General features: G+C 34.0%; 1 protein-coding gene across 2 annotated transcripts in view; it reads right to left on the bottom strand.

Annotated features, from left to right (window-relative positions):
- The window catches only part of LOC127706414 (protein kinase C and casein kinase substrate in neurons protein 1-like), a 41245-nt gene extending 22745 nt beyond the window's left edge, over positions 1-18500 (bottom strand). For both annotated transcript variants that reach the window (XM_052211018.1, XM_052211019.1), the window contains exons 1-3: positions 18446-18500; positions 10989-11233; positions 1717-1916 (exon numbers count right to left, since the gene is read on the bottom strand). In XM_052211018.1, coding sequence (XP_052066978.1) covers positions 1717-1916; positions 10989-11193 — 405 coding nt within the window. In that variant the 5' untranslated portion in view covers positions 11194-11233; positions 18446-18500. The remainder of the gene's footprint in view (positions 1-1716; positions 1917-10988; positions 11234-18445) is intronic.
- Positions 18501-26999: the final 8499 nt, after the last annotated feature.

The raw sequence follows: 26999 nt of genomic DNA, 5'->3' as shown, positions 1-26999 counted from the left end.
TAGATTGCACCAAGAATATGTAACAATAAATCACAACCTGATAACCAGACTAACTAGGTAGTGAAAACACCATAAACTATTTGTTATATAAATATAAACAGCCTGAGGACATGATATGATGACATGGTATTCATCCTTAATTCTATCTCCACTCAGTAGTGATTAGTACATTGTTTGTAATCACATTTTCCTTGTACTTATGATGTTTATCTTTTGTTATATATCAATAGCTTGATAAATGATGAAGAAAATCTGTCAAATGTCTTGTACTTTGTACAGATTGTAACAGTTGATCTTAAATATGAAGAGATTATATATGTGTACTTTACATCTATTAGACTATTAGACTATTGCAAATTGTATATATCTTTATGTGTGGGAAGGAAAGTCATACATATTTTGATTAAATACACTTTTTTTAAATCTGGTCAATTTTAAAATGTACATTATCAAGGGCTGTCTTCAATAATATAAGGTTTTGATCTAGCCTAGTTTCTTGGCCACTTAATAAATTGATGCTACATATGTACAACTACAATATTTTTCATGATGAAACAGAACTAGAATAACTTGACAAAAGAAGACCTGAACAAACAAGTGCCTTTTCTACTTCTGACTAAATTAACTTTCAACATTAACATCATTCCTGGTACCTTTGTTTGACTCTTGCTATGATACCATACAGTTTCTTATTAACCTTAGGATCAAAGGATTAAATAGGAGATGAAGGAGTCTCATTAGTATACATGGATTCTGCGTGAATTTCCATTTATAAGAATAAATACTTTGCAAACTATTGTCATTGTACAGTTTTCTATGTTCTGTTGGTAGTTTATATATTCAGAAATTACAAATGTTTATCTGCAAGCTTTAATGTAGGACTTTTGAACATAAACTTTAGGACCCATGTCAGGGGCGGATTCAGACAAGGGCGTGGCAGGAGTGCCCCCCCTAACCCTAACCCTACCCCCCCCCTAAAATTTGCAAAGCATGGGTTGTCCTCAGCTTAATAAAGAATATTTATAAATCCTGGATCCGCCCCTGCATGTAAATCAAATAAAAAGGTAATTGGTCTCATTATTTCAATTTGTTCATTGTTGAAATTTGGTCTGTTTGGCACAAAAAGAGACTTATTCTTTCATCATTTAAATGTAACATTTTGGACATTTTCATGAAGTACAACTTTTAACAGCTGGAAAAATTAATTTCATCAGCACAAAAAAGTTACTTAAACCAACATATTTGAAAACCTGAATAATATTTCTCTGTTGCACTTAACATACTTTGAACAATTTCATTCTTAATAAATCTTAATGTTTTTAAAGTCCACTTAAAGAAATGCTTTGATCCCACAAATAAATAACGACATCTATAAGTGTCTTCTCATAAAGTAACTCAACTAATAATCACATTAGAATACATGTTCATGTACTCACTGTGAGATTAACAGAGTCAATTTTGAATGGAGCAAGAATCAGCAACTACAATGTAGCTAGAATGATTTTTTTGCTATTCCACACAGAAAAAAAAAAGTAAAGTGCCTTACATGTAGCTAAAATATCTCTTAATATACATATACAGATATATATATATATAATGATAAATTAAGTTATAGGTAAAGATGCAATTGGTCATCAATGGTACATGTGTACGTGTAACAACTCCATAATTTTCTGAACTAAATAGAATTTTTCAAATATTGATGCCAAATCCTACCTTTTTGAAGCCGTCATCAAATTCTTTCGTCTCTTTATAATGCATCATAGATTTGTGGTAATTTTCTTTTTGCCATGATTTAATACCCTGATAAACTTTCTGCAGCAGGTTCTCGGCTACAATTGTATGTAATTCAGCTGTACTATTGGCCTCCTCTAACAGTCCTCTCCACATTGCTTGTGTTGTTCCATATTCTGGACCTATAAACATGAGGTCACAAATGTTTTTATTTAGTTTTTCCACAACATAGGGGGAAAAAAGTTACCTTTTTCATTTTGATTACTGATTCAGATATTATGTGTTCAATTAATATAAACTGTTAACACAGAGATATGTCTCGCCTATTTGTTATTTTGATAATGCAAATGTTGAATTTAAAATAGCAATACTTTAACATGTAAGTTATGCAAATATTCAAAGTCAATGAACCATGACTGAAGGTACAGGGCTAAACAATCTCCATGGAAATGAGATGTGCCAATGCTAATACAACTGCAAACCAAATACCATTGACTTTTCATAAGTCGTTCCCTTAAAACAAACCTAAACACAAATATTAACTTGTAAACTATGTAAAAGTTTCAAAGTCAATTAGATATCATTGAGATGGGAGCCATCTCTGTGGGCCCCGCTGTGAATGTGTGGTAAAAAATTTGTATCTTTATCATTGGACATGGGGTTGTCATCTAAAACCAAAGTTTTGACCTTGACCTTTGACCTAGGAAGTTGTACATACATTATGACACACCCTCTGGTGTTGGTTAATATACATGTCAAGTATAAACTTTGAAATCATAACGGTTCTCTAGATATAGAGCGGACACAATTTGTTAAGGACAGACATACTGATCACTATAGGGCGTCCGCCATTCAGCAGGGCCCTAATGAACCATAATTAGGGGGTGGGGTTATATAATCTCCATGGAAATGAAACTTGCAAATGCCAATACATTTGTATACCGAATATCATTGACTTAACATTAGTGGTTCATCTTAAACTGAACTAATCAGAAACTAATACATGTAAACTAAGCAAAAGTTTCAAAGTCAATAGACCATGACTGAGGGGTAGGGACCAAATATTCTCTATGGAAATGAGATGTGCTAATGCTTATACAACTGCATACCAATTATCATTGACCTACCACTAACGGTTCCCCTTAAACTGACCTAATCATAAACTAATATATGAAAACTAAGCAAAAGTTTCAGTCAATAGACCATGAATGAGGGGGCGGGGCCAAATAATCTCCATGGAAATGAGATATTCCAATGCTTATACAACTGCATACCAAATATCATTGACCTACCACTAGTGGTTCCCCATAAACTGACCTAATCACAAACTAATACATGTAAACTAAGCAAAGTTTCAAAGTCAATAAACCTTGACTGAAGGGGTGGGGCCAAATAATCTTCATGGTAATGAGATGTGCCAATGCTAATACAACTGCATACCAAATATCATTGACCTACCACTAGTGGTTCACCATGAACTAGACCTAATCACAAACTAATACATTGTTGACACCGCCAGCGGAAACAACATACCTATGTCTCGCTTTTTGACCCATCAAGGCGAGACAATAAAATAAAGTAACGAATTCCAAATGAAAAACACTATCTTCTTCATGCATATGACTTAGTCCAGCCCTGGCCTCAGTGACTTATTTTCAATTTTTATTTTTTTTGTTGTCACTGAGTCCAGCTCGCCCTCCATTACCTTCAATGGTGCAAGCTCCCGGGTAGATTACCCGGGGACGATATAGACAATACCAGAGCGCTCAAGTACGAAAAATGTATAACAAATGGTAAAACTTGATAAAATAAACAAGTTACATACCTGAAATGCTTATACACTATGTGGAAACTCATTTTAACAGGAGGAAATCCCTTGCAGTCGGAGCTGTGGAGATCTTGTTTACATCAGTAACGCTATATTACGGAACGTGACGTTTCTACGCTATAACGTAGACGAAACGAATTCAATGTATCGATAAAGATTTTCAACGCTTAAAACTCGTTACGGTAACACGATACCGAATGGCATATCTCCCGATATTTAAATTTTTTTGGCACACTTGTATTTCGAATCGAGTTACATTAGCATATGTCATTGTATGCAATAAAAACTTACGTCACCATTTTTGTTCTTGTAATTTTCATAAGAAAACGTCAGTCAATGTTAACGTTGACGACAAATTTTTTGAAGGGGAAATATATAACAAATGGGGCTTGGTATTTTTGGGGGGTATTTGAATTAACTTAAACTCGTCTTGCATAGTTGATTTATGTAAAAAATTGACAAAGTAAACTCGTGTTTTTCATCGAAGGAAATTCAATGTTCACACAAGTGTTTTTGAACCAGGAATGATTACACTAGTGCTTTTGTACCAGAAATGATTACACTGATTTTGAACCAGGAATGATTACATTGATTTTGAACCAGGAATGATTACACTAGTGATTTTGTACGAGGATTAATTGCACTAGTTATTTTGAACCGGGATTCATTACACGAGTGTTTCAGATCCATACATTGATGAAGTGTTTGGGTACTCATTTTGATTTGAATACATCATGATAACACAATAACGTTTTAATCACAAATTAGATTTAAATGATTTTTCTATGCAAATCCATAAAATCTTATGATTTGAATTTTCACTAATTGTAATAATCATATACTACATTGCCGAAGTTTTACAGTGCATTTGCGTTTTGATCGACTTAAAATCATGTCTTCTATGTCAATGTCTATATATCATAAAACGCCGGATAGATTGATTCAGATCAATTACACTGGTTCCTTGAAAATTATTCTAATTATTCTAATTCCAACCCATAAATGTATGTAAACAATAAACCAGTCAATATAAACAAAACAACGATATCAAGATCGACGCTTTCGAGCTATTTACATCCAATATTCTCTAGTGAAAAACAGGTACACGGAATAAATACACGGTGGAATGAAATTACGCTTACATATGCACCCTCTATATATGTAGAAAACTCTGCGCAAAAGTGCCAGTTTGAAATTGCACATGTCGGAGATGTAAGCCGGAGTCTGTATTATGCGTGCCTTTTTGTATTATCAAAATGCCAAATCCAGCAACATGTCATTTACAAAATATAAACCTGACGATATGCGCAGCAATTTTAGTATAAGCAGGTATACAATTTAAAAGACTGCAGTCGTAAGAAATTAGCCGTATAAAACCTATTTATACCCAGTACGGATTGGACTTTCGAACGGGCACGGTTAAAACAATATATATATATATATATATATATGTTATGGTGGTATTTTATAAGGCATGTGGTGACAATACAAATATCATTGAAGATGCAGTTCATAGCTATAGCATGTATAGTGAAATGGTGATTTGGAGATCTGAAATGAAGCAATGTTAGCAAACAAACATGTACGTCATTTGGTTTTTGGTGGAAAGTTGTTTCATTGGCAACTATACCACATCTCCTTATTTCATTATGGTTTGAGTTTTCTCCAGAAACAAAAGAAGTTTAACAACTTAAACAAATATGTACTTGGAAACTGAAATATGTTACTACGATAATTAAAATATGGCTATTGTTGTGAACGTGATAGATTTAATTCTTGCTATACTAAATATACTTATATATCTTTCCAATCCAGGGGACCAACGTTTACTAAAACTACAAATTAGAAGTACAAAGATACTAGTCCATAATGCATTAGTCACGATTTTCTAGATATATGTGGTTTTGATATCATTAGTTGCATAGCTGTTGCTATCTTATTGTATATCCCATATCTCCATTTATTCACACAAAGAAACACCAACACTATTTTTTACATACATAAAATTGAGAATGGAAATTGCGAAAAGGTCAAAGAGACAACAACCCGACCAAAGAGCAGACAACAGCCGTACATACATACTTGTTTACTTGCTCTAAAAACTCCTTATAAGACTATGAAAACCCTCGGGCTTTTCCCTGACGCTTATGTGAGCAATATGCCCCCCCCCCCCCCCCCCCCCCCCCCCCAAAGGCAACTCTGTTAATCGTCTTTCAGTCGTTTTGTCTCCCCCTTGAACTTGTTTATTATGTCAAACTAAAAAAATACACCATCCCCGAATTCCCAGGCGTGAATTAACATGAATATAAAACCTAAATGATTTTAAGATCTCATTGTTTTTAGTCTGTTTCTGCCGTTTGACTTACAATTAATGAGTCATTTGATTGTAGATTTCGAGAAAATAATTTGTAACGGGACCAGTCTGACTAATGCCAGCCCCCACCTACCCACTTGCGTTTTTTTTTAGACTCAAGTGAATAAAGCAGATGTTTTTTCAGTACCTAGCATATATTTACAGAAATTAACATGAACCTTTTCGAAAGGGGTCTTATCCAAATATTGGAAATTATCGTTATCTTTGTTTTGGGATTTTAATCTGCCTTTTGCTCTATAATAATGTATCCATGTATGATATTTCTGCATTATATGTTAAAATTTGTTTAATAAGAGAATCAAAAAGATTACAGGATACATTAACAGGGAAATTTCCCAAAAAGGCTGCATGTGATTTTATTGAAAACAGCTTTCCTAGCTTTTTTTGGTAAATCTGTTAAACTTGCATTTAGATTTCCATTATTTTTTATCAGAGTGCCCAGAAATTTATATTAAGTAACGTTATCATTTTTTTCATTGTTGAACCTTACAATGTATGGTTCCAGTTTTGTAGTTCTTTGTTCAATGGTCATTGTTTTTGGTTTTTTTAGTATTTAGACATAACTGCCATTTTTCACAGTAATTCGATAAGTTATTTAAGCTATTTTGAAGACCTTATTTACTTTCGGATAAAATGATAAGGTCATCGGCAAACAAAAGACTTCCTATATCAGAATTTAATATTCTCAAGGGTTTTGAATCTTTATGGTCAAAATTTTCAACTATGTCATTTATAAATAAATTGAAGAGTGTAGGATTAATACTGTCCCCTTGTTTTACTCCTCGGTCAATGGAAAAGAATTTAGAATGTTTATCATTATATTTTAAAGATGCTTCAGTATGAATAAACTGTTTTTTTATTATTTCAAACAAATGTTTTCCCACACCCATTTTAGCCAATTTATAAAGCATTCCAATTCTCCAAAGGGAATCAAAAGCCTTTTTAAGATCTACAAAACAGACATAAAGTTTTCTTTTATTTTTATGAATATATTTATTTATTAAAGTTTTTAGGATAAATACAATGTCTACAGTTCTATGATTAACTCTAAATCCAAACTGGGCATTACCGTATAAACTCGCCTAATAGTCGATCCTACTATAAGTCGGGGGCCCTTTTCAGCTCCAAATTCTAAGGATTTAGTCTTGACCCTCGTATAAGTCGGACAAAATTTTGGCATTTTTTTTTCAGCTGACAGTAACTGAACGCCGGTAGAACCAATGCAAATCCAGGAATAATATTCATTTCTGCATTAATGTTTGGTTTGAATTTAGTTGATGCTCATCATGATAATTTATATTGCTGTTAATAATAAAGATGTATTCATTTCTCTTGTTTTGTTCACTGTTCAAATGTTAGATTAGCCATGTGTTGTTTACGTAATGCATCAATGATTTTGTAGGGTATGACTAACAACCTATTGTTTGAGAAAAGCGAATATAAACCAATATGAACCTGACAAATTTAAAGTCAATCAACACTTGATGAAAATATTTTTCACAGCATACATAACTCGGTGTTAAATGAGCATGTACACTTCATAATTCTTATTATATTGTGATGATTAAAGGATTAAAAAAATTAAGTGAAGCTTATCAATATATTAAAATAACTAACTCCAACTCATTAGTGTCATCTGTTTACCTATCACTGATAGTTTTCACACCTTTAGTAAATACAACTCTTTGTCTCTTAATTGGGGTTATCAATGGATTATATTGGCTTGTCAATCAATTTTGTAATTTTTGTTTACCTGAGACACTTTAATGAATAATATTTTGATTTTGGGAATGAATCTTAAAATTATTTTTTGATTATTATATGATTTATAAGCATTGAATTGATATCATGATATCACAATAATGACACAATAACACCGCTGAAAACATCCTTTCACATATTTGGTACATTGTTATCTCCTTTTCATTTTTGGTTCTTGGCTCTTCTTTTGGGTTTATAGGAAAACCATGTGACCATGAAAATCAATACACAAACCGGAAACAGTAGAATTTCAACACGAATTTGCAGAAAATGTTTACCAAAGAACAAATAAAACACAAAGACAGTATTGTAGTCATTTATTTTCAACAAAAACTTTTTATTTATTGATTTATGTAGGTTTGGCAATCAAAAACGTAGTTTTGACCAGGAAATTCACTCCTGACCACTTTTCTCAAGCTTGGATTTTTCCTCTGGTCGCTAGATCTCGTCTATTAGTCGGTCCCCCTCTCTGGATTATGAATTTTACTCCCAATTTTCCGACTAATAAGCGAGTAGGTACGGTAGTTAATTTTTTTTTCATAGTTTTAATCATTCTTTGATTTAAGATACTGCTAAATAATTTAGATATACAGTTGATTAAAGAAATGCCTCTGTATTTGCTTGGATAACATTTGTCACCAGATTTATGTACTAAAGTTATGTATGCAGAATTCATGAAGTTGGATAGTATCCTGTTTTTAACATTAGATTAAATAATTCAGCATATGCTTTGGTATTTACTGGACTACTAAATTTAATTACCTCATTCAACACGCTATCTGGACCGCTTGCTTTTCCATTTTTTAAAGTTTTTTATAATACATTTAATTTCAGAGCAAGTAATAGGACTGTCAGTGTCCGGGTTAAAAGAAATAGTAAATTTTGCTCAGTTTTGGTTTGAAAATCATTATTCATTTTTGAAAACTTTCCTTGATTTTGAAAATGTTTTATTGTGCTTTCACTGTCCTTAAACATTTCTTTTAAATCTGCATCTCCATCTATATTTTTGTTTTCTAGTGATTTTATATAAATCATGCAGATGCAAAGGTATCAATAGAAACAGAATATTTAGGTATATTCAGCGGAAAACGACAAAGCAATCAATGTCAAATAAAGGTTACGTATTGAATCAAATCTATCGGCACTCTGCATCTAGGAAAACAGTTGAAAATGTCACATAGTTACAAAAACTAAAAGGATTTTCACATCACGATGACCGTGATGGCATTTCGATGTATTTGTTGCCGCAGAGATTTCTAGATTTCAAGATGCATGCGGAAGAATATTTCAAGAACGTTTTGCGGGAAAATATGAATGCCTGCTCAAATCCAGTCTATTAGAAAAATCGAATAATACAGAAGAGTGTCCACCATGCACTTGCACTATAACTAGAATAGAAGAAATAGAATGATATACAAAATGGATTGATATTATATATACATGTTACTGTTATATACAAATATTAATATATTAATATTAATACAGTATTATAGTTATTATGGTGAGGTTGCATTCCCGGTCATTTATTCATCATCCACGCACGAATATGTATCAGAAAAAATAATATCTCTGGACATTAAACTCACTTTCAGGTATAGAGATGTGATTTACTTTCTGAGACAAGTGCCATCCACAAGAACTTGCGGTCGTCCGATGTTCAGTACTTCAGTACTTTGATTATTATTTAATCATTTCGTGATTAAAGAACCTTTTGCATTGACTAGGAGGTATGAACGTTTTCTGCGGGTCAAAAACCATTCACACCGGTAAAGGAATGTTTTCATGGTTGGCCATATCTTCTAGGACTAAAAAAACTAGAATCTGATATAATCACATGACTATTGTCCATATCTTTGTAAATTTTCAGTAAATGACGGGACAATAAGAAATCTCTCCATCAATAAAACATTACACTTTTATTCTTTTAACAATTTTTCAACCCTATATTTCAATGCAGATGGTCCTGCCATGATACGATTTTGGAAACTGGACTTAGTCCGTAAGTCTAGTTTCACATTAATCACCATTCAAAATACTTTATTTTGGCCCAAAGGTTAATAGCAGGTATGTGTATCGTTAATTTGAAAGTTAAAAACATGTATTAGATTGCATTAAATTACAATGTTAAATTGAATACACTAATTAAGATATAAAAGACTGTAAGTGAAAAAACAGTTTCAGACTTATCATTCGCTGCTTCAGTAAAAAAAGACTTAACGAGGCTGGAATTTCAGATGTATATTAACGAGAGCTTTAAAACAATGAGAGAAAATGAAAATCGTCAGTATTAAAGTTGTTCTCCATTTTGTCACCAGTAACAATAAATTCACATTCAAAAAGCTTTTGAACGAGCGGTTAATATATAAGTTATCGCAAGGAAATCGACAGAGCCGCCTATCAGCCGTACGGCAACCCCAAATACAAATTAGGGGTTATTCGTTGAAATTCGGGTTGAAAAATGGTTCAAAAAAATAAAAGTGTGATGATAAATTGATGAAGAGATTTTTTTAATATTGTCCCGTCATTTATTGAAAGGAACCATGATATGTGAAAACGTTTAAACTGATTTGGTTTCTGTCACTTGGAACTGAGAAAAAAAACACAATCAGTAAACTTCTTCTGAACAACAGAAGGTATACACATACATAATTTAAAGTGTCATAATTTACCAGCAGCATTCAGTGCCCTTAAGTCCACGTTTAAAAGTTTGAGGTGCAAAATCGTTGATTTAACGAGTTTAAACGTCGAATATCTTTATCGATACATTGAATTCGTTTCGTCTACGTTATAGCGTAGAAACGTCACGTTCCGTAATATAGCGTTACTGATGTAAACAAGATCTCCACAGCTCCGACTGCAAGGGATTTCCTCCTGTTAAAATGAGTTTCCACATAGTGTATAAGCATTTCAGGTATGTAACTTGTTTATTTTATCAAGTTTCACCATTTGTTATACATTTTTCGTACTTGAGCGCTCTGGTATTGTCTATATCGTCCCCGGGTAATCTACCCGGGAGCTTGCACCATTGAAGGTAATGGAGGGCGAGCTGGACTCAGTGACAACAAAAAAAATAAAAATTGAAAATAAGTCACTGAGGCCAGGGCTGGACTAGCATATGACTGTGTAGGTTTTTTCCTTTTCTTTTGGGAAAGAAGCCTCACTGAAGACTAGATACATGCATATGATAAGCAATATATTCTTACTGTACACGAACTACACAATTTACTGAGAACACACAAGAATGGTCCATCATATTTTATTTATACATTTGGTACCTATAACAATACATACCTTTATCAAGAAAATCATTCCATTTTTTAGTCCAACCTTGTAAATTTTTTGAATATCCTTTCTCTATTTCTGCTCTTTGTTCTATAAGCTGACGTAAATTATCACAGAGTTTGTATCCATTGTCACATCGTTTCACAGTCCGACTATATTTTCCTATTTCCCAAAAGCTGTCACTTGTGGCTGTCATTTCATCATGAATAGACATGGTGCTATTTTTAATTTATCTCTACCACTCAAGGCAGGCTCTGAAAATAATCATATATTTACTCATTTGGAAACTACAATATACATTTTTTTAGTCTAATGGTAACAAGAGCAATTAATCTCTTCTTGTTTCATGTATCATGAAAACATTTATAATATTTGGTTTTGTGGTGATACATCATCCTAAATAGTAAACTCTGGCATGGATGAACATGTTTGTAATTTACATAATAACGGTTTTATTCAAATTTACACTAAGATGCATATGTTGTTAAATGAAATTGGATACCCTCCATTTATCATGCTTTTCAATAACATATGGTCAAATTGCTGAAAGACCCCATCCTAACTTATTGAAAACTATTATTCTGCATTGACAATAATAGCTTGTTGTAAACTAGATACACCAATTTAGGCTGACACCCTCAAGGTGTATGATATCTAATACATGTTCCTTATCAAAATTTCAAGTATTTACAAATTTTAATAAACAATAATGATGACCTACATGAACAGGTAGATTAATATATTGTAATTTACCTAATAATGGACACTTACAAAAATGTATTTTAGTTTCACTGTTAAGATTAATTATTTTCAAGATAAATATTACAATGATTTCAACTTTCAAAGTGGAAATAAATTTGACTTATTAAATTGATTAACTATTTGGTGTTTCAAATTGATTTTATAAATTAAATTTCCTTATCTGCTTATACCTGAAAAAAGTTCCAGTTATCAAATGAAAATTTATTCCAGCAGGAAGCACAAAATGCATGTAAACAAAAGTACATGTATTTTTTTCAAAATAGTCTGGACATACATGTACATGTACCGGTAGTTATAATTATCTAGAGGCAACTTTCACCTACATGTATATGTATAAATCATATATTTGTTAATACCTCTAAAAAAGGTAAACAACTTTGGATTAGTAATACACAAATAACAGATCAGACCTGGAAACAGAAATACACAGATACAATTAACAATGGTTATTCTTTATAAATTATTTCCTCAAACTTTGATGATTAAAGTACAAGCTGTGCAAAATATGTATATTGGTATTTCCAATAACCCACTTTGGGCTTTTGGGGAAACATGTAATGTAATTATATAACTTATTAATAAACATGAATTAATTCTTTTATCTATAATTGGTGATCATCAACTGTGCAACATTTTCATGTTCAAAATGTATTTTATATTAAATGTATTACAATACATGTATGTACATACATGTACTACAAGATCATGAAGAAATTGAAGATTTGGTATAACTATTTTGTTGTTGGTGTTTGTTTTTTGGAGGGAAGGAGGAATTTTTTCACTGAAGGACAACCATACATTCTGAATTTTAATTGTAATCTTCCAGTACAAATTGAAGCTGAATCCTATTCTAAAAACACTGTGTTGTCAATTCATTAACACATACATATATTGCTAAAATTAGTTCCAATTCAATATGGTAAGAGCTTTATTTTCCTTTCAGTGTAGTACGATCAAAAGTTTGAACTAGGAACAAAACATAACTAGAGACCAGCTACAGCTAAAAATACAAACATATTTACACCTTGGATTTTTGCATGATTATGTATGAACATGATGAACAAAATTCCATAAAACACCTGTTTTATTTTTCATTTCCAGTTCAAACTTTATAGTTTATGTAACAATTCATTACATAATGAACTTCAATATTGAGGATACACAGTAAATATCAAATATTTCAATAACTAATCAGCTTTAAGACCTTTCTAATCTTTAAATTCCTTTCAATATAGTTACACATCAATTGCTCTTTGGTTAAGCAGATGGAATAGGTATGCTTCCTTTCAATTGGTAAATTATTGGAAAAATTACATTTGACCTGTTATAATACAACCAGGAAATTGATGACATTCAAATAATGTAACTTTATTGTCATTTAGGCAATATCATAATGACCTTACTACAGGCATATGAGACATTAAAATACCCTTAATTTATATAAAAAAACAGTCTCTTTCTCATATTCATGTTTTCAAATGGTAACCGCAGCTTATATATCATGTATATGTAAGATACATACATATACATGAATGATTGATGGGCAGAATCAATTTGAGCCAATTACAGTTTTTGAAAGGTATCAAATGCGCCACTCTCTATTTTTTTGGTGGTATTAATTGTGCCGATAAATGGAATCAAATTGTACCACATTTACCTGTTTATCGGCAATTTGTACATTTTCACTTTGATCTTTAACTTACTGCTTAATTTTTTTAGGATCGTAGACAGGACTTGATACTCGAAAATATTAGGCAATGAAGTCATGTATCAGTGCAAAAACGTAAAATGCGCAAGTCCATCTGCGTCAATTTATCAATGAAATACACACGAATTCATTCATACAACCGAACAACTTTTCGAATGTTTTGTACTCGTTCCAGTAGTTTTACTCACTATTTCATTTTACTTTATATTCTCAACCAAAAAAACATATAGTTAAGACAAATTGCCAATAATAAGAATATACATATAGGTAAAAAAATATATATAGAATATTGGCATTTTATTTTAAGTTACAAATACCAGCCTTTGGTTTAATGTTGAACAGATACATATTATAGTTTTATCTGTGTATATATGAGTGAAGTTTTAAATCTACAAATCAATCATTCAGTAGATTTAATGGGTGACAGGGTTAATTTGACTATTAATTGAATTTACGGCCCTGTATCCATGAAATTGCTTATTTTTATCAAAATATTTGTCCAATGGGGGAAAATGTTGGCTTACTTGCATAGGTTAAATATTTATTATATATTATAACATAATGTTTTTATGTCTTAAAGAATCACACACTAATTATACATAACAACAACATGTATGTCCATACCAGATTCTGCACTTCACAGCCAAATAAGTATTATCTTTCCTTGAATAAATGTCATGGTTAGTGATTATGGGCTGTAGCTGTTGATTGTTCAGACATTCAAGCATATTTAACAATACTAACAGATTATCTTGTGTCTTGTTTCAGGTACTTTAATATACAGTATCCCCCTCCATATTAACAAGAAATTCATATAATAGTTTTGGTGAATAAAATTGTGTTGTCATTATTATCATTGAATTCAAATTTTGGTGACATGTTGTCATTAAACTCCTTAAATAAGCACATCATAATTACATTCAACCTGGGAATAGAGATTGTCACACTTTTTCTGTATCAGTAAGACATTTAGAAGTGGTACTGCTCTTTTGAAAATTGAGACTGGAAGGTATGAAGGTCTTTTAGTTGAAAATAGAATTTGTCTGAACAACACTTGTAATGAAAATCATTTAATCGAAGATGAAAAACATGTATTAATGAATTGTCCAGTGAATGAAGATTTGCCTTTTTATTTGTTTTATCAATATCTCTATGTAATGTTAATTTTATGCACTTTTAGGGAATTGTGATTAAGTACCTACGGAACAAACATTGATAATATTGTAGGCAATGGAAATAAAACATTGGGATTTACCCGAAGAAATCTGAAAGACTGCACAAAACCAGTAAAAGCAGCAGCATATACAGCCATGGTAAGACCTTCAGTGGAATATGCCTGCACAGTTTGGGATCCATCGAGCCAAAAAAAGATCAAATCATTAGAACAAGTTCAAATAAAATGCTCCGCAGGGTGCAGCTTGATACAACCGCAGAGGTCGAACCCTGAACAGTTGGGGCAAGTATGGACACAACATTCAAGCTTGATACAGCTTTGCATTTGGATTGTGATTAAATATTTGACACAGCATAGGTTTTTGACACAGAATGAATGTGGTCTAAGAACTTAAAAATTTTAAATTGGACATTCACCTATTATGGTCCAATATCCAAAATCTAAATACATGGTTAGATTCAGCATATCAAAGAACCCCAAGAATTCAATTTTTGATGAAATCAAACAAAGTTTAATTTTGGACCCTTTTGACCTCAATGTGGACAAAGTTGATAATGGGGCCCAAAAATCAAAAATCTAAATACATGGTTAGATTCAGCATATCAAATTTTTTTAAAGAACCCCATATATTCAATTTTTGTTGAAATCAAACAAAGTTTAATTTGGACCCCGATTTGGACCAACTTGAAAACTGGGCCCATAATCAAAAATCTAAATACATGTTTAGATTCAGCATATCAAAGAACCCTAAGAATTCAATTTTTGTTAAAATCAAACTTAGTTTAATTTTGGACCCTTTGGACCTTAATGTAGACCAATTTGAAAACGGAACCAAAAATTAAGAATCTAAATACACGGTTAGATTGGCATATCAAAGAACCCCAATAATTCAATTTTTGATGAAATCAAACAAAGTTTAATTTTGGACCCTTTGGACCTCAATGTGGACCAATTTAAAAACAGCGCCCAAAATCCAAAAACTAAATACACGGTTAGATTCAGCATATTAAAGAACCCCAAGAATTCAAGAATAAAACCCCATTGAAATTGGTCAAGAAATAAGCAATTTATACGAAGTATCTTCTTTTGCACAATACTGTGCAATTAAATATTTCTTGCTATTGCGCAATACTGTACAATTGACAATTTCTTGCTATTGCGCAATATTGTGCTATTGGATATTTCTTGCTATTGCGCAATTGAAGATTTCTTGCTATTGCGCAATACTGTGCAATTGAAGATTTCTTGCTATTGTGCAATTGAAAATTTCTTGCTATTGCACAATACTTATCATATAATAATTTACACATCCTGTTTGGCGTGTATCTCCTATCATATCATTATTATTTGCTTTTAAATATAAATCAGAAATAACCAACTTAAAATGGAAAATTTTAAAAGAAAAAAAAAAGGAAACCCCCCCCCCAAATTTTTTGAACCCCCTTATGATTCACCACCCCCAAACTCAATCCCAGCCTTCCCTTTGTGGTATGGTACCTTGCAGTACAATTTCAGAGAGATCCATACACTTGAACACAAGTTATTGTCTGGAAACTAGAAAAATGTGTTTTTTGGCCCCAAATTCCTAAACGTTTAGGGCAATTACCCCCAAACTCAAACCCAGCTTTCCCTTGGTGATATGGAACCTTGTAGTACAATTTCAGAAAGATCCATACACTTACACACAAGTTATTGTCCTGAAACTAGAAAAATGCTTGTTTTTTGCCCCTTTTTTGCCCCTAATTCCTATATTATTGAGGCAATTACCCCCATCATCAATCCCAGCCTTCCCTTTGTGGTTTGGTACCTTGCAGTACAATTTCAGAGAAATCCATGCACTTGAACACAAGTTATTTTCTGGAAACTAGAAAAATGCTTATTTTTGGCCCCCAATTCCTAAACGTTTCGGCAATTACCCCCAAACTCAATTCCAGCTTTCCCTTTGTGATATGGAACCTTGTAGTACAATTTCAGAAAGATCCATACACTTACACACAAGTTATTGTCATGAAACTAGAAAAATGCTTGTTTTTTGCCCCTTTTTTGGCCCCTAATTCCTAAAATTTTGAGGCAATTACCCCCAAAATCAATCCCAGCATTCCTTTAGTGATATGGAACCTTGTGGTACAATGTCAGAGAGATCCATACACTAACACACAAGTTATGTCTGGAAGTTACAAAAATGCTTATTTTTGGCCCCTAATTCCTTTACTGTTGGTACCATAACCCCCAAAATCAATCCCAACCTTCCTTTTGTGGTATTGAACCTTGTGGTAAAATTTCATAGAGATCCATTCACTTAAACTAAAGTAAGAGTGCGAAAACCAATGTGTCTTCGGACGACGAAGACGACGCCAACGTCATACCAATATACGACCACAAAAATTTTTTTGCGATCGTATAAAAAGAGCAGCAAGATTGGTTCATAATAACTACTCAGACCGAACACCTGGCTGTGTAACACACATGGTTAAACAATTACAGTGGGAAAGCCTGGAAGAACGTAGGAAAACCAACAGACTATGTATGCTATTTAAAATCCAGCACAGGCTAATCGATATAGATAGACAACAATATCTAATACCCAACGACAGCCGGACCAGAGGTATAGGCCGCTTTTACCAAGAAAGAACAAAAACTGACACCTATGGACAGTCATTCTTCCCAAAGACCATCAGGGATTGGAATCAACTTCCAGCTAAAACAACATCGGCTGACTCGATAGAGGGATTCAGAGCTGCTCTGAAAGCAGGATCTGAAAGGAAGTAAACAGCATAGCGTGTACATAATTTTAATTGTAAATTGGCGAACGTTTTAAATGTAAATAACTTTGAGAAGACTTGCTGCCTTGCCTGGCACTGCGCTAAGTTTTCGCGGGACCATACACATTCAATATGAATTCGGTTCCTTACTTGGAAGAAGAAGAAGAATAACATTATTTCTAGTTTATCCTGCATAATGACAAACACGATTACTCTTGATGTACTTTAATAGTGCAGGGATACAGGCAGGCCCCTCTATCTGGAAAATGAAGTCATACAGGGACGCATAATTGACAAACCTTTCTGTACCTGAAATTGGTTTATTGCAATAAGATAGCTGAACATTACAACACATGATTGTTGCCAAAAAGTTTTTAAAAAAAAATCCTCATCAAACATGTCAAACATTATGAAAGGCGCTCACACTTGTGGTTTTGGTTAGTCAGGCAATTTTTCTTAGCCCTATCATTTTTTCGAGCCCTTCAATGTATTGTAGCTGATTTCGTGGCCTTACACCTACCGGTCTTTGCCCAAGTAATTATCTTTCATGACCTGCAGAGGCTAAATCAGAAGTGGTCACACCCTAATTGGCCATCGAAAGCTGAAAAATTTCATTTCTCTTTTGCCATGAAACACGCGAAATATGTTTAACATCACTCTCCTTTTTCTTTTTTATCAATGACCAGATTATATTTTTGCCCTCGGCCAGGTGAGCTAAAAAAAACACCTGTCATAATTTTTTCTTCAAGGAAGTGGTCTGCAAGGCCAACTGACAGAGTGTCAACACTTGAAAGTCAATTAAAGTTAAAAATATTGCCAATACCCTTCCAAAACAGGCAATTGACAAAAAGATGAAGGGTAAAATTCTAATGATAATTTGATCTCAAAATTATGTCAACAATCCAAAATATGTCAGACCGTCCGGAGATTGATTTTGTTCTGTATGCTACGTTTAAACTTGGAATATTTTTATACCTCGGAAATAATATTATATCAAACTTATCTGTCTTTAAATAGTGATAATGTCACGGCGTTGCATGAAAACTATGCTCATACTCACCCAGATTTTGCAGGTGAAGAAGTTAGAAAAATCCAAAATGGCCGACTTGAATGGGTGTGGTTTATTTTTCTGCATATTATAACGATGAATATGATTGGATATCGAATTTTACAGCAGTTTCACAAAAGTTGGTTGCGACAAGGATTTGTATAGTAAGACTATACAAATCCTTGGTTGAGATAATGTTGTGAATGATCCAGTTGGATATACACTTTTAAGCTAGGCTTATTTTAACGGTGGTCTTAAGAAGTGCTAAAATAATTCATAGCTTCTAGCAATGCCTGATACAGGCTGAACAGTACAGACTGAAAAGCAAAGTAATTTGTATGTAACGGTTAAAGAGGCTAATTTGGTTAATCCCTTACCTTACCTCTGTATCTTTACCCCCTTCAAAGGAGAACCATACAGGTTCTGTGTGTTGAACAGGTGCTTTGGGTGGCGGTGCTCATTATTTACAATGGTGCTGTGAATGTGGATCCCATCACCACAATTTATCCATGAATTTTTGGATCATCCTTCCACCATTATGTACATTATTTACATATATGAGTATCGTTAAAGATAGTATTTGCAATCCGCAACGACACCTCCCGACATTTTAAAAAGTTATTTATGTTATAATTAAAAGTTCATGGCGATTTTTTCAAAGTTAAAACAAGTCTTTCCACACGGGATTTTGCGGTAATATATAAAAGCGACGCCTTATTAATCGTTTAAAATCTAAAATCCCCTCACTATCACATACAGAATATATATAGAGCGGCTTTGCCTGGTTAAAACGTATCATAGTTAAAGTTCAATGTTCTAAAAATATTTGCTTTTTAAAATCTAAAAGTTCAGTGTTCACACGGGATTACCATATCGTGATAAAAGTATATGTACGGTAAAGTCTAAAAGTATGTTCACTAGGAATCTGTAGGCAAGCCGGTGGTTTATGACCCAGAGCGATGGTCTCCCTACCCCTCCCCCTCTCCATGCTAGTTTATCTTCTACGCTGTGCCTCTAATTCCTTTCGTCCAACAGTACGTTTCTCTTTATATGCAGCTTGAAGAAAAGGTTTCTGGAATGGTTTTCCAAACGGGCTGCGCTGGCTGAGTTATATTTATTTAGGTTGATGAGTTTTGCACTGTCAAGGAGCAATCACATTTGTGTTGTGATGTTCAAGTCATGGAATCTTGTGGTGTTATTCATTTCATTTTGCCATATGTCATTCACCTCTTTAAGTATCACTGTTCTAACGGACTGCAGCTTCTCGCATTGCATTACAAAATGTTCTAGCGTTTCCTCTTGCATTCCACAAAGCAGGCAGGTCGGGTCTGTTTCTTGTCTGTAGAATTGAATCCGTTTTGTTTGGAGTACATAAGTTCCAGTAATAAGGCGTAATCTGGTAGGGATTCTGCTGTTGTCTAGCGCGGAGTGACTCTTGTGTTTGAGGATTGGGTGAAGTTTTCCCTTGATTAGGTTTTGATTGCTCAGGTACTTGAGCCCTAAGTATAGTTCAGACATTTGTACAATTTTGGTGCTCCAGTATTTCATCACAGCGTTCTTTATCAATGTGATCCACTGAGTTTTCTTTATTGGATTGGCCAAGTAGGTATTCGCTTCGTTGAGATCGTATAGACGTAGCAACTTGTTGATGTTTATGAACCAGCTATTACTAGCCTCACTGCAGACTGTCAGTTGTCTCCTGGCAAGCTTTTTCTCGGTGCTCTCTTCTGATTGGTGGCAGACATTGTTGAAGAAAGTTAGTGTCTTGATGTGGATTTGGGCTTCAATCGGGAGAATTCCTGTGAGTATGTAGACTGCTGGATCAGGGCATCTTGTTGGCAGCGATAATATCTGTTTAAGCATTCTTTTTTGGAAGATCTCAAGTTGTTCAAGTGGCTTACTGGATGGGGTTAGTAGTTCCATTCCATAGAGTAGCACGGGAAGTATATACATCTTGTAGATGTGCAGTAGCGACTCAGGGTCCAAGCCATTATGTCCATGAAAACCAGATCCAAGTAGACTGTATGCACTCCTTCTTGCCTTTGTTATATTTTCGTTGGTGTTACTTTGTATGTTGTTCTTCCGAGTTGTAGTTCTGATGATCCCAAGGTGTGTAGACTGCTCAACATTCGGCATAGGTGTGTTTCCCATCATCAGGTTATCTTTTTCCAGTTTGGTGTTATTGCTGTTACCGCTTATTTTAATTACTACACTTTTCTTTGGCTGCAGCTGGTATCCTTCTGAGTTGGCAAAGTCAAGGGCCATGTTGACCATAATTTGAGCATCAGTTAATTGTGTACTCAATATTGCGACATCGTCTGCACATCCGGTGTTGTTTGTGTTGACATTCCCTATAGTCATGCCGTAGGTTGTATTTTGGAAGTGGTCTAACAAAGGGTTGATGTATAACTTGTACAGGTCTGTACTCAGTATGCCTCCTTGCCTGACACCCATGCCTACTGTAAAACGCTCTGATGTTTTTCCGGACCATTTTATGCTACTTTCTGCGTTTTGATGCAGACTCTTAATGATTGTCCATGTCCTGTCTCGAATCCCAGCATGATACATCCTGCGGAATAGATGTGAGTGCACCACAGTGTCAAAGGCAGCTTTTGCGTCCAGCAAGACAAGATAACCGTTTTGCTTATTGTCGGTGAGAATTCGGTACATTTCCTCCACAGGAAGGGCTGCATTCATAGGGGAGGATCCTTTGGTGAATCCTCTTTGAGTTGGGTTTTGCACCTTCTGCACTTTTGGTTGTATCCGGTCTCTAACGATGGCCTCTATTATCTTGCTCACTACGGGTAAAATAGTTATCCCTCGGTAGTTTAATGCATCATTTTTGCTGCCTTTGTTCTTAAATATAGGAGAAAGCAGTCCTATTTTCAGAATTTTTGGTATATCTCCTTCTGAAAATATAATGTTAATGAGTTGAGTGAGGGCGGACAACATATTTTCTCCAGCATATATGAAATGTTCAATAGTTATATTGTGGTAGTCTGCAGATTTTTTCCTATTTATTGTAGATATAGCTTTGTGGACTTCATTTTCTATGACAGGGCGTATCGATTCTTGGTCTACCATTTTGCAGATATTGCTTATTTCCATTTCCACTTGGAAGTGGTACTCAGGGTTGCTGAAGGCCTCTTCTTTAAGTGTAGACAGGGTACAGAAGTGTTCCTTGAATCCCTCTATGACTTTATCTCCCGAGAATATCTCGCCGCTAACGTTTATATCCTGTATGTGATCAATTCCCTTCCTACGGTTCTTTTGGACTAGTTTGTGGAAGACCTCCATGTTATTAGATTTTGCTTCCATGATACTCTCTTTTTCTGCCTCCAGTTGCCTTGCTACTGCTATGCGTACTGTTTTCCTAAATTCCTTTTTTCCTTGCTTTTTCCTGAGTGTTAGAGGGTTTGTGGGGTCGTTTGGTCTCCCCCCTTTTTGCCATTCATTGTACGTAATCCGTTTTTCCTTCAAAGCGTTCTTTATGTCACCATTCCATACTTTGAGCTTTGGTCTCGAATGGTAAATTGTTTTATTTCCTGATGAAGTTTGTGATGCTGTTGTGAGTATGTCATTCATCCGCTCAATTACTTCTTGTGACTCTAATGAATCTGTAATCATGGATTCTTGCAACTTCAGTGCCTCGTCGTCTGTTATTGCTTTATACAGATCCTTGTCTACCTTGTCCCATTTAATTTTGAAGTTCGGACGGGCTTTCTGGTTCATATCAAGTTTCTCATGCTTCCAGTTTATACTCATACTGATTGGATAATGGTCTGAGGCGTTGGTTTGGCATTTGAGGATTGATTTTCCCTTCTCTAATATGTCTGGTGTTAAGTTGTGTAGGAAATAGTCGATTTCAGAGCATTCGCATCCCTTTGAGTTGACGAATGTATTTCCTATGTTGTCAAATTCCAATTCATTTTCGTTTATAAATTTCTTCAGGTACTCCTTTCTCTGGTTCGTTGGTTTTCCAGCGTTAAGGTCTTCGTTAATGTCTCCACCTATAACAATGTGGTGAGTACTGTTGTATTTTTGGCATATCTCGTGCAGTTCGTCTATGCACTCTTGATATTCTATTTGATGGTTTTTGCTCCCGTTTGATGGTAGATACACGCTAACAACCAATATTCGCCTAACTGCGTTCTCAAGTTCAATACACTGTATTTTTTCCGATCCGTCGGGAAGAGGCCTAATGAGATGATTTATGTTTCTGTTCCAAATGATTCCCACGCCACCATATCCTCTGGGCATTGATACTGGAAGAATTGGTTCGTTCATATCCATAATCACCTTTTTTCCATACGATTTATTTATTAGCTGTAATTAGCTTTGAACTAGCTGCGAGTACCGTCAGTGTCTTATAATAAGTTGTTTTTTATGCTCCATGCCGATCTGTTGAGTCGAGTCGATTCCAACTGATTCAGTTTTACAGTTTGTTCTTATCTTGTGCTTTTTCACCACCGTCCTTGATTATGGGAGGTTGAGTGCCGTCGCTAACATGTTTAGCCCTTACACCAGTGGCGGATCCAGAAATTTTCATAAGGGGGGGGGGGGGGACACTGACTGCCTAAGAGGGGGCCCGCTCCAGTCATTCTTCAGTGATTCCCTATATAATCAAACAAATTTTCCCCACAAAAGGGGGGCCCGGGCCCCCTGAAAAACCCCCTAAATCCGCCTCTGTACACATTCATTCATGATGAATGTGTCTATAACATGTGTCTGTCAGTGGACTGCAATTCATTGGCGGTTATTGTTTGCTGTCTGTCATATTTGTTTCTTCGTTTATTGTTTCAACATAAAAGAGGGACGAAAGATATCAGAGGGACAGTCAAACTCATAGATCGAAAACAAACTGACAACGCCATGGCCAAAAATAAAAAGACAAACAGACAAATAATAGTACAGATGACACAACATAGAAAACTAACATGAGACTAAGCAACACGAACCCACCAAAAACTTGGGGTGATCTCAGGTGCTCCGGAAGGGTAAGCAGATCCTGCTCCACATGTGGCACCCGTCGTGTAGCTTATGTTATTACAAATCCGGAAAATAGTCTAATTCGGCCATTGGGTTAATTTCGCGTTTGAACTGTTTTATATTTTGAGATGTCTAGACCTTTTAAAGCTAAATACATGTAATGGATTTTGATAATCGTCGACCTATAGTTGTTAACATCCACAAAATTGTTATCGCTTGTAGATATTTTTCTCATTGGCACTCTGCTTTTTATTTTTAAAGAGGGGAGATTTTTCTACAAATCATTCGACTGTTGAGAAATCCAACACATAACTTCCCACATTTGAGACAAGTTAGAGTTTTGATCCCAATTTCACGGTCCACTGAACATAGAAAATGATAGCCTAGTGCGAGTGGGGGATCCGTGTACTATGTACTTGTTTAAATATATTTTGTGATTTTTTGAGAAAATCAGATTTTAATTCGTACTTTCAATGAAATCACGAGATTTGTTGTTAATCTCTTGTATTATGTGTCTCTTGGATGGACCCAGAATACCAACTTCATATTTGGTTGGATTATATAAATAAAAATCACTATAAAGTTATTATCTTGTGTCCAATAGTCCAACAAAGCCGGGAAATATACATGGATAACTACATAAAATCAACATGTTTCTTCATTTTCTTGAAATATTCATATTATGACATCAAAACATTGCAAATTTTGTCTTGTTCCTATGAAATTCTTGATTTTATGCATTTACTTATGTCATGAGCAAGTTTGTCCAAAAAAACGGGCCCGTTGAAATCACCCAATTTTAGTATATTAAACAGATATTAAGTAAACAGAAATTCTTAAAGGTTACTACCCATAGAATTTCCCAAATACCCCTCCGAACATCAACTTATATGGTTGGAATTGTATTACATTTACAACTGCTGTTTAAGGAAATATCTATCTGACGATTTAAGAAAATAGGATGATAAAATTAGATAAATAATTAATCTATTAATAAGTTAGTGAATCGAAATCATCACAATTTATTATTGCAGATTCTTAATTATTTCTAAAATTTTACTAGACTAGGTCAAATCCTTAATTTCCATCCGCTGTTTTGTAATTTATTATGCCAGCTCTAATCGTCACTTATATGCTTAGCTCTGTTATCGTTCATTGCTTATTTTGTTTTAACATCTAGCCTATCATAATTTTCTTATAATTTCAATTTTATTTTCTTGCCACTTTCTTAAGTTACCCCTCCCATCACTTTAAAGACTACGCCACTGTGTTGTGTCTGTGTTTTGTACAATGTCGTAATTTTTTCATTATTAATTTATAAGTCAGTTGTCCTCGCAAAATTGTCAATATTTCGCACTGAATTGTTGAAATGGAGGGAACTTTATCATGTGTCTGCTTCAGTTTTTTTTTCAGATTTCATTATAGATATTTACATTTCTTTGTTACTTATAAAAAAGGAAGCAGCTATATGTACAAAAACGTATTTGTGTCAAAAACCACGAGTTTTGCTTGTTTACTGCATTGTTTGTTTTTCAAAAGCCAGTTATTTGAGATGAAAAGAGGGAGGTTTAACTCTAAAACAAAAAGTCTAGTTTTCTGTGATCCCGCCACATGTTGCTGTACCTGTCCTTAATCTGAAACGCCCGGCGATAAGGGACTAGTCGCCTTTTGTCATGTCTTAATGTACTTCTGTCATTTTGTGGAATTTGGTGTTGATACCGACATTCTTTACAGTCTGTTTTAAATCTAGTATTCACTTCTTGTCTACACCGATGTTGGGTGATTTAGAGTTTATATATTATTAATACCTCTCTCAATTTTTAATATAAAAACAAGAAGTCAATAAGTCGATCTCTATAGATACCCTTTTCTGCTGTTCGATTGCTGTCTGTTTTATATTTATGTTTTTCTTTAAACAACTTTGATTACTACCCACTAGTTTGGTACTTTTGTGGGGATGTAAATACAAACAAGATTGAGAAAATTTAAGCAAGAGCTTATGAAGACTATTCAGCAAGTTATGAAGACATACTCTGCAAATCAAAATGACCACCTTTAAAATTTAGAAGAATGAGATCATTGGCTATTAAAGTTTTCAAAAATTATTATTAAAGCATGTCCTGTTTATCTTCATAGTTTAATCCACTCAAAGAAAGACTCTTACTCTTTTAGATACCAGAATACAGCAGACCTACCACATTTGAGAACAACTGCATATGGCCTACAATCTTTCAAGTATGCGGAATGAGCTACCAGAGGAGCTGCGTAAGCAATCATCTTTAAATCAATTCAAGAACTTGATAAATTCTTGGTCTGGCAGCTAATGAAAATGTTTCGCCTACAAAACCAGTTAACTCTGTTCATTGTATGTAGTTAGTTGCTTTATTTTCACCTTGACAACAATTTTTTTCGTTCAATTATAGTGATTCTTCTATTTTGTGCTTATTTTAGTTACTTAACTAATCTCTATGTGTTTTTTATGTTGCAAACCATTAACTTGTGCTTTTGTCCCATAAGTGCATGCAGTGTTTGTGTTTAAGCTGCTTGATAGAACTTTTTTGTTGTATGTTATCTCTGTAATTTTCATCCACTATTCCATCATAACACCGAAAACTATAACTTAAGATGACATGCCAACTTAATACCTATCAGGTCAAGAACAGTAGCATACTATAATTCTTTTCTTCTAGCTACGATTAGAGACTGGAATAGCTTGTCAGCTGAACTAATTTCAGCAACATCTTTGGCGTGTTTCAAAAGGTTGTTAAAGAAGAATCTCAGTTTGTGTAGTAAAAAAAATATGTGCCCTTAATGACCACTTGTACAAATATAATCTTACATTAAAAAGGTTTTGTAATTTCTGCCCAGGTAACCTTATTGAAAGCACTGAACACTATTTAATTCATTGCGTTGTTACACGAACTATCGGATTACTCTTATACTTGGTATTAAGAATCTGATTTGTCCAGATATAAATATAGCAATGTTGCGGGATCTATGTCCCAACTATCTGAGCAAAATTTTAATAGAAGGTAGTGACGATTAGTCTGATGATACTAATTTAGAGCTGTTTGAGTGTGTGTTTCGATATATTAAATCTTCAAACAGGTTTTCTCGATAGATCAATAACTTATTTGTACTATCTTTTTCTTGTAATAAAACATATTAGGTATGAAACACATACATACACTTATATTATTTTATTTTTATTTATTTAATTTTATTTTCTCTCTTTTGACCTGATTGTACTCAAAATCGTATTTCCATAATTATCATTTTATATTACTGAATTCAACATGATTGTAAAGTCGTGTGCATGTCAGTAAGAATGAGCGAGTGATTGGATGGGTGTGTAGTCAAAATACATTCGAATGTCTTGTTCTGTACATATTGTCTTGTCTTGTGTTAAACAAGTTTGTACACTAAAATAATCTTTGTTAATTGTGAATCTGTATATATCTATGTTGAGGAGACCCACACGTAGCCATTGGCTGTTGGCAATCCTCTTTAAATAGATAAAGAATTGAATTAATAATGTGAACTCTTGCTTTCTATGTTTAATTGAATGCGTGCTTGA

The sequence above is a fragment of the Mytilus californianus genome, unplaced genomic scaffold, assembly GCF_021869535.1.
Source record: "Mytilus californianus isolate M0D057914Y unplaced genomic scaffold, xbMytCali1.0.p SCAF_6, whole genome shotgun sequence".
Taxonomy (NCBI): Eukaryota; Metazoa; Mollusca; class Bivalvia; order Mytilida; family Mytilidae; genus Mytilus; species Mytilus californianus.
The sequence above is the reverse complement of the archived record's forward strand: the minus strand, read 5'-3'. Positions and strand labels throughout refer to the sequence as shown.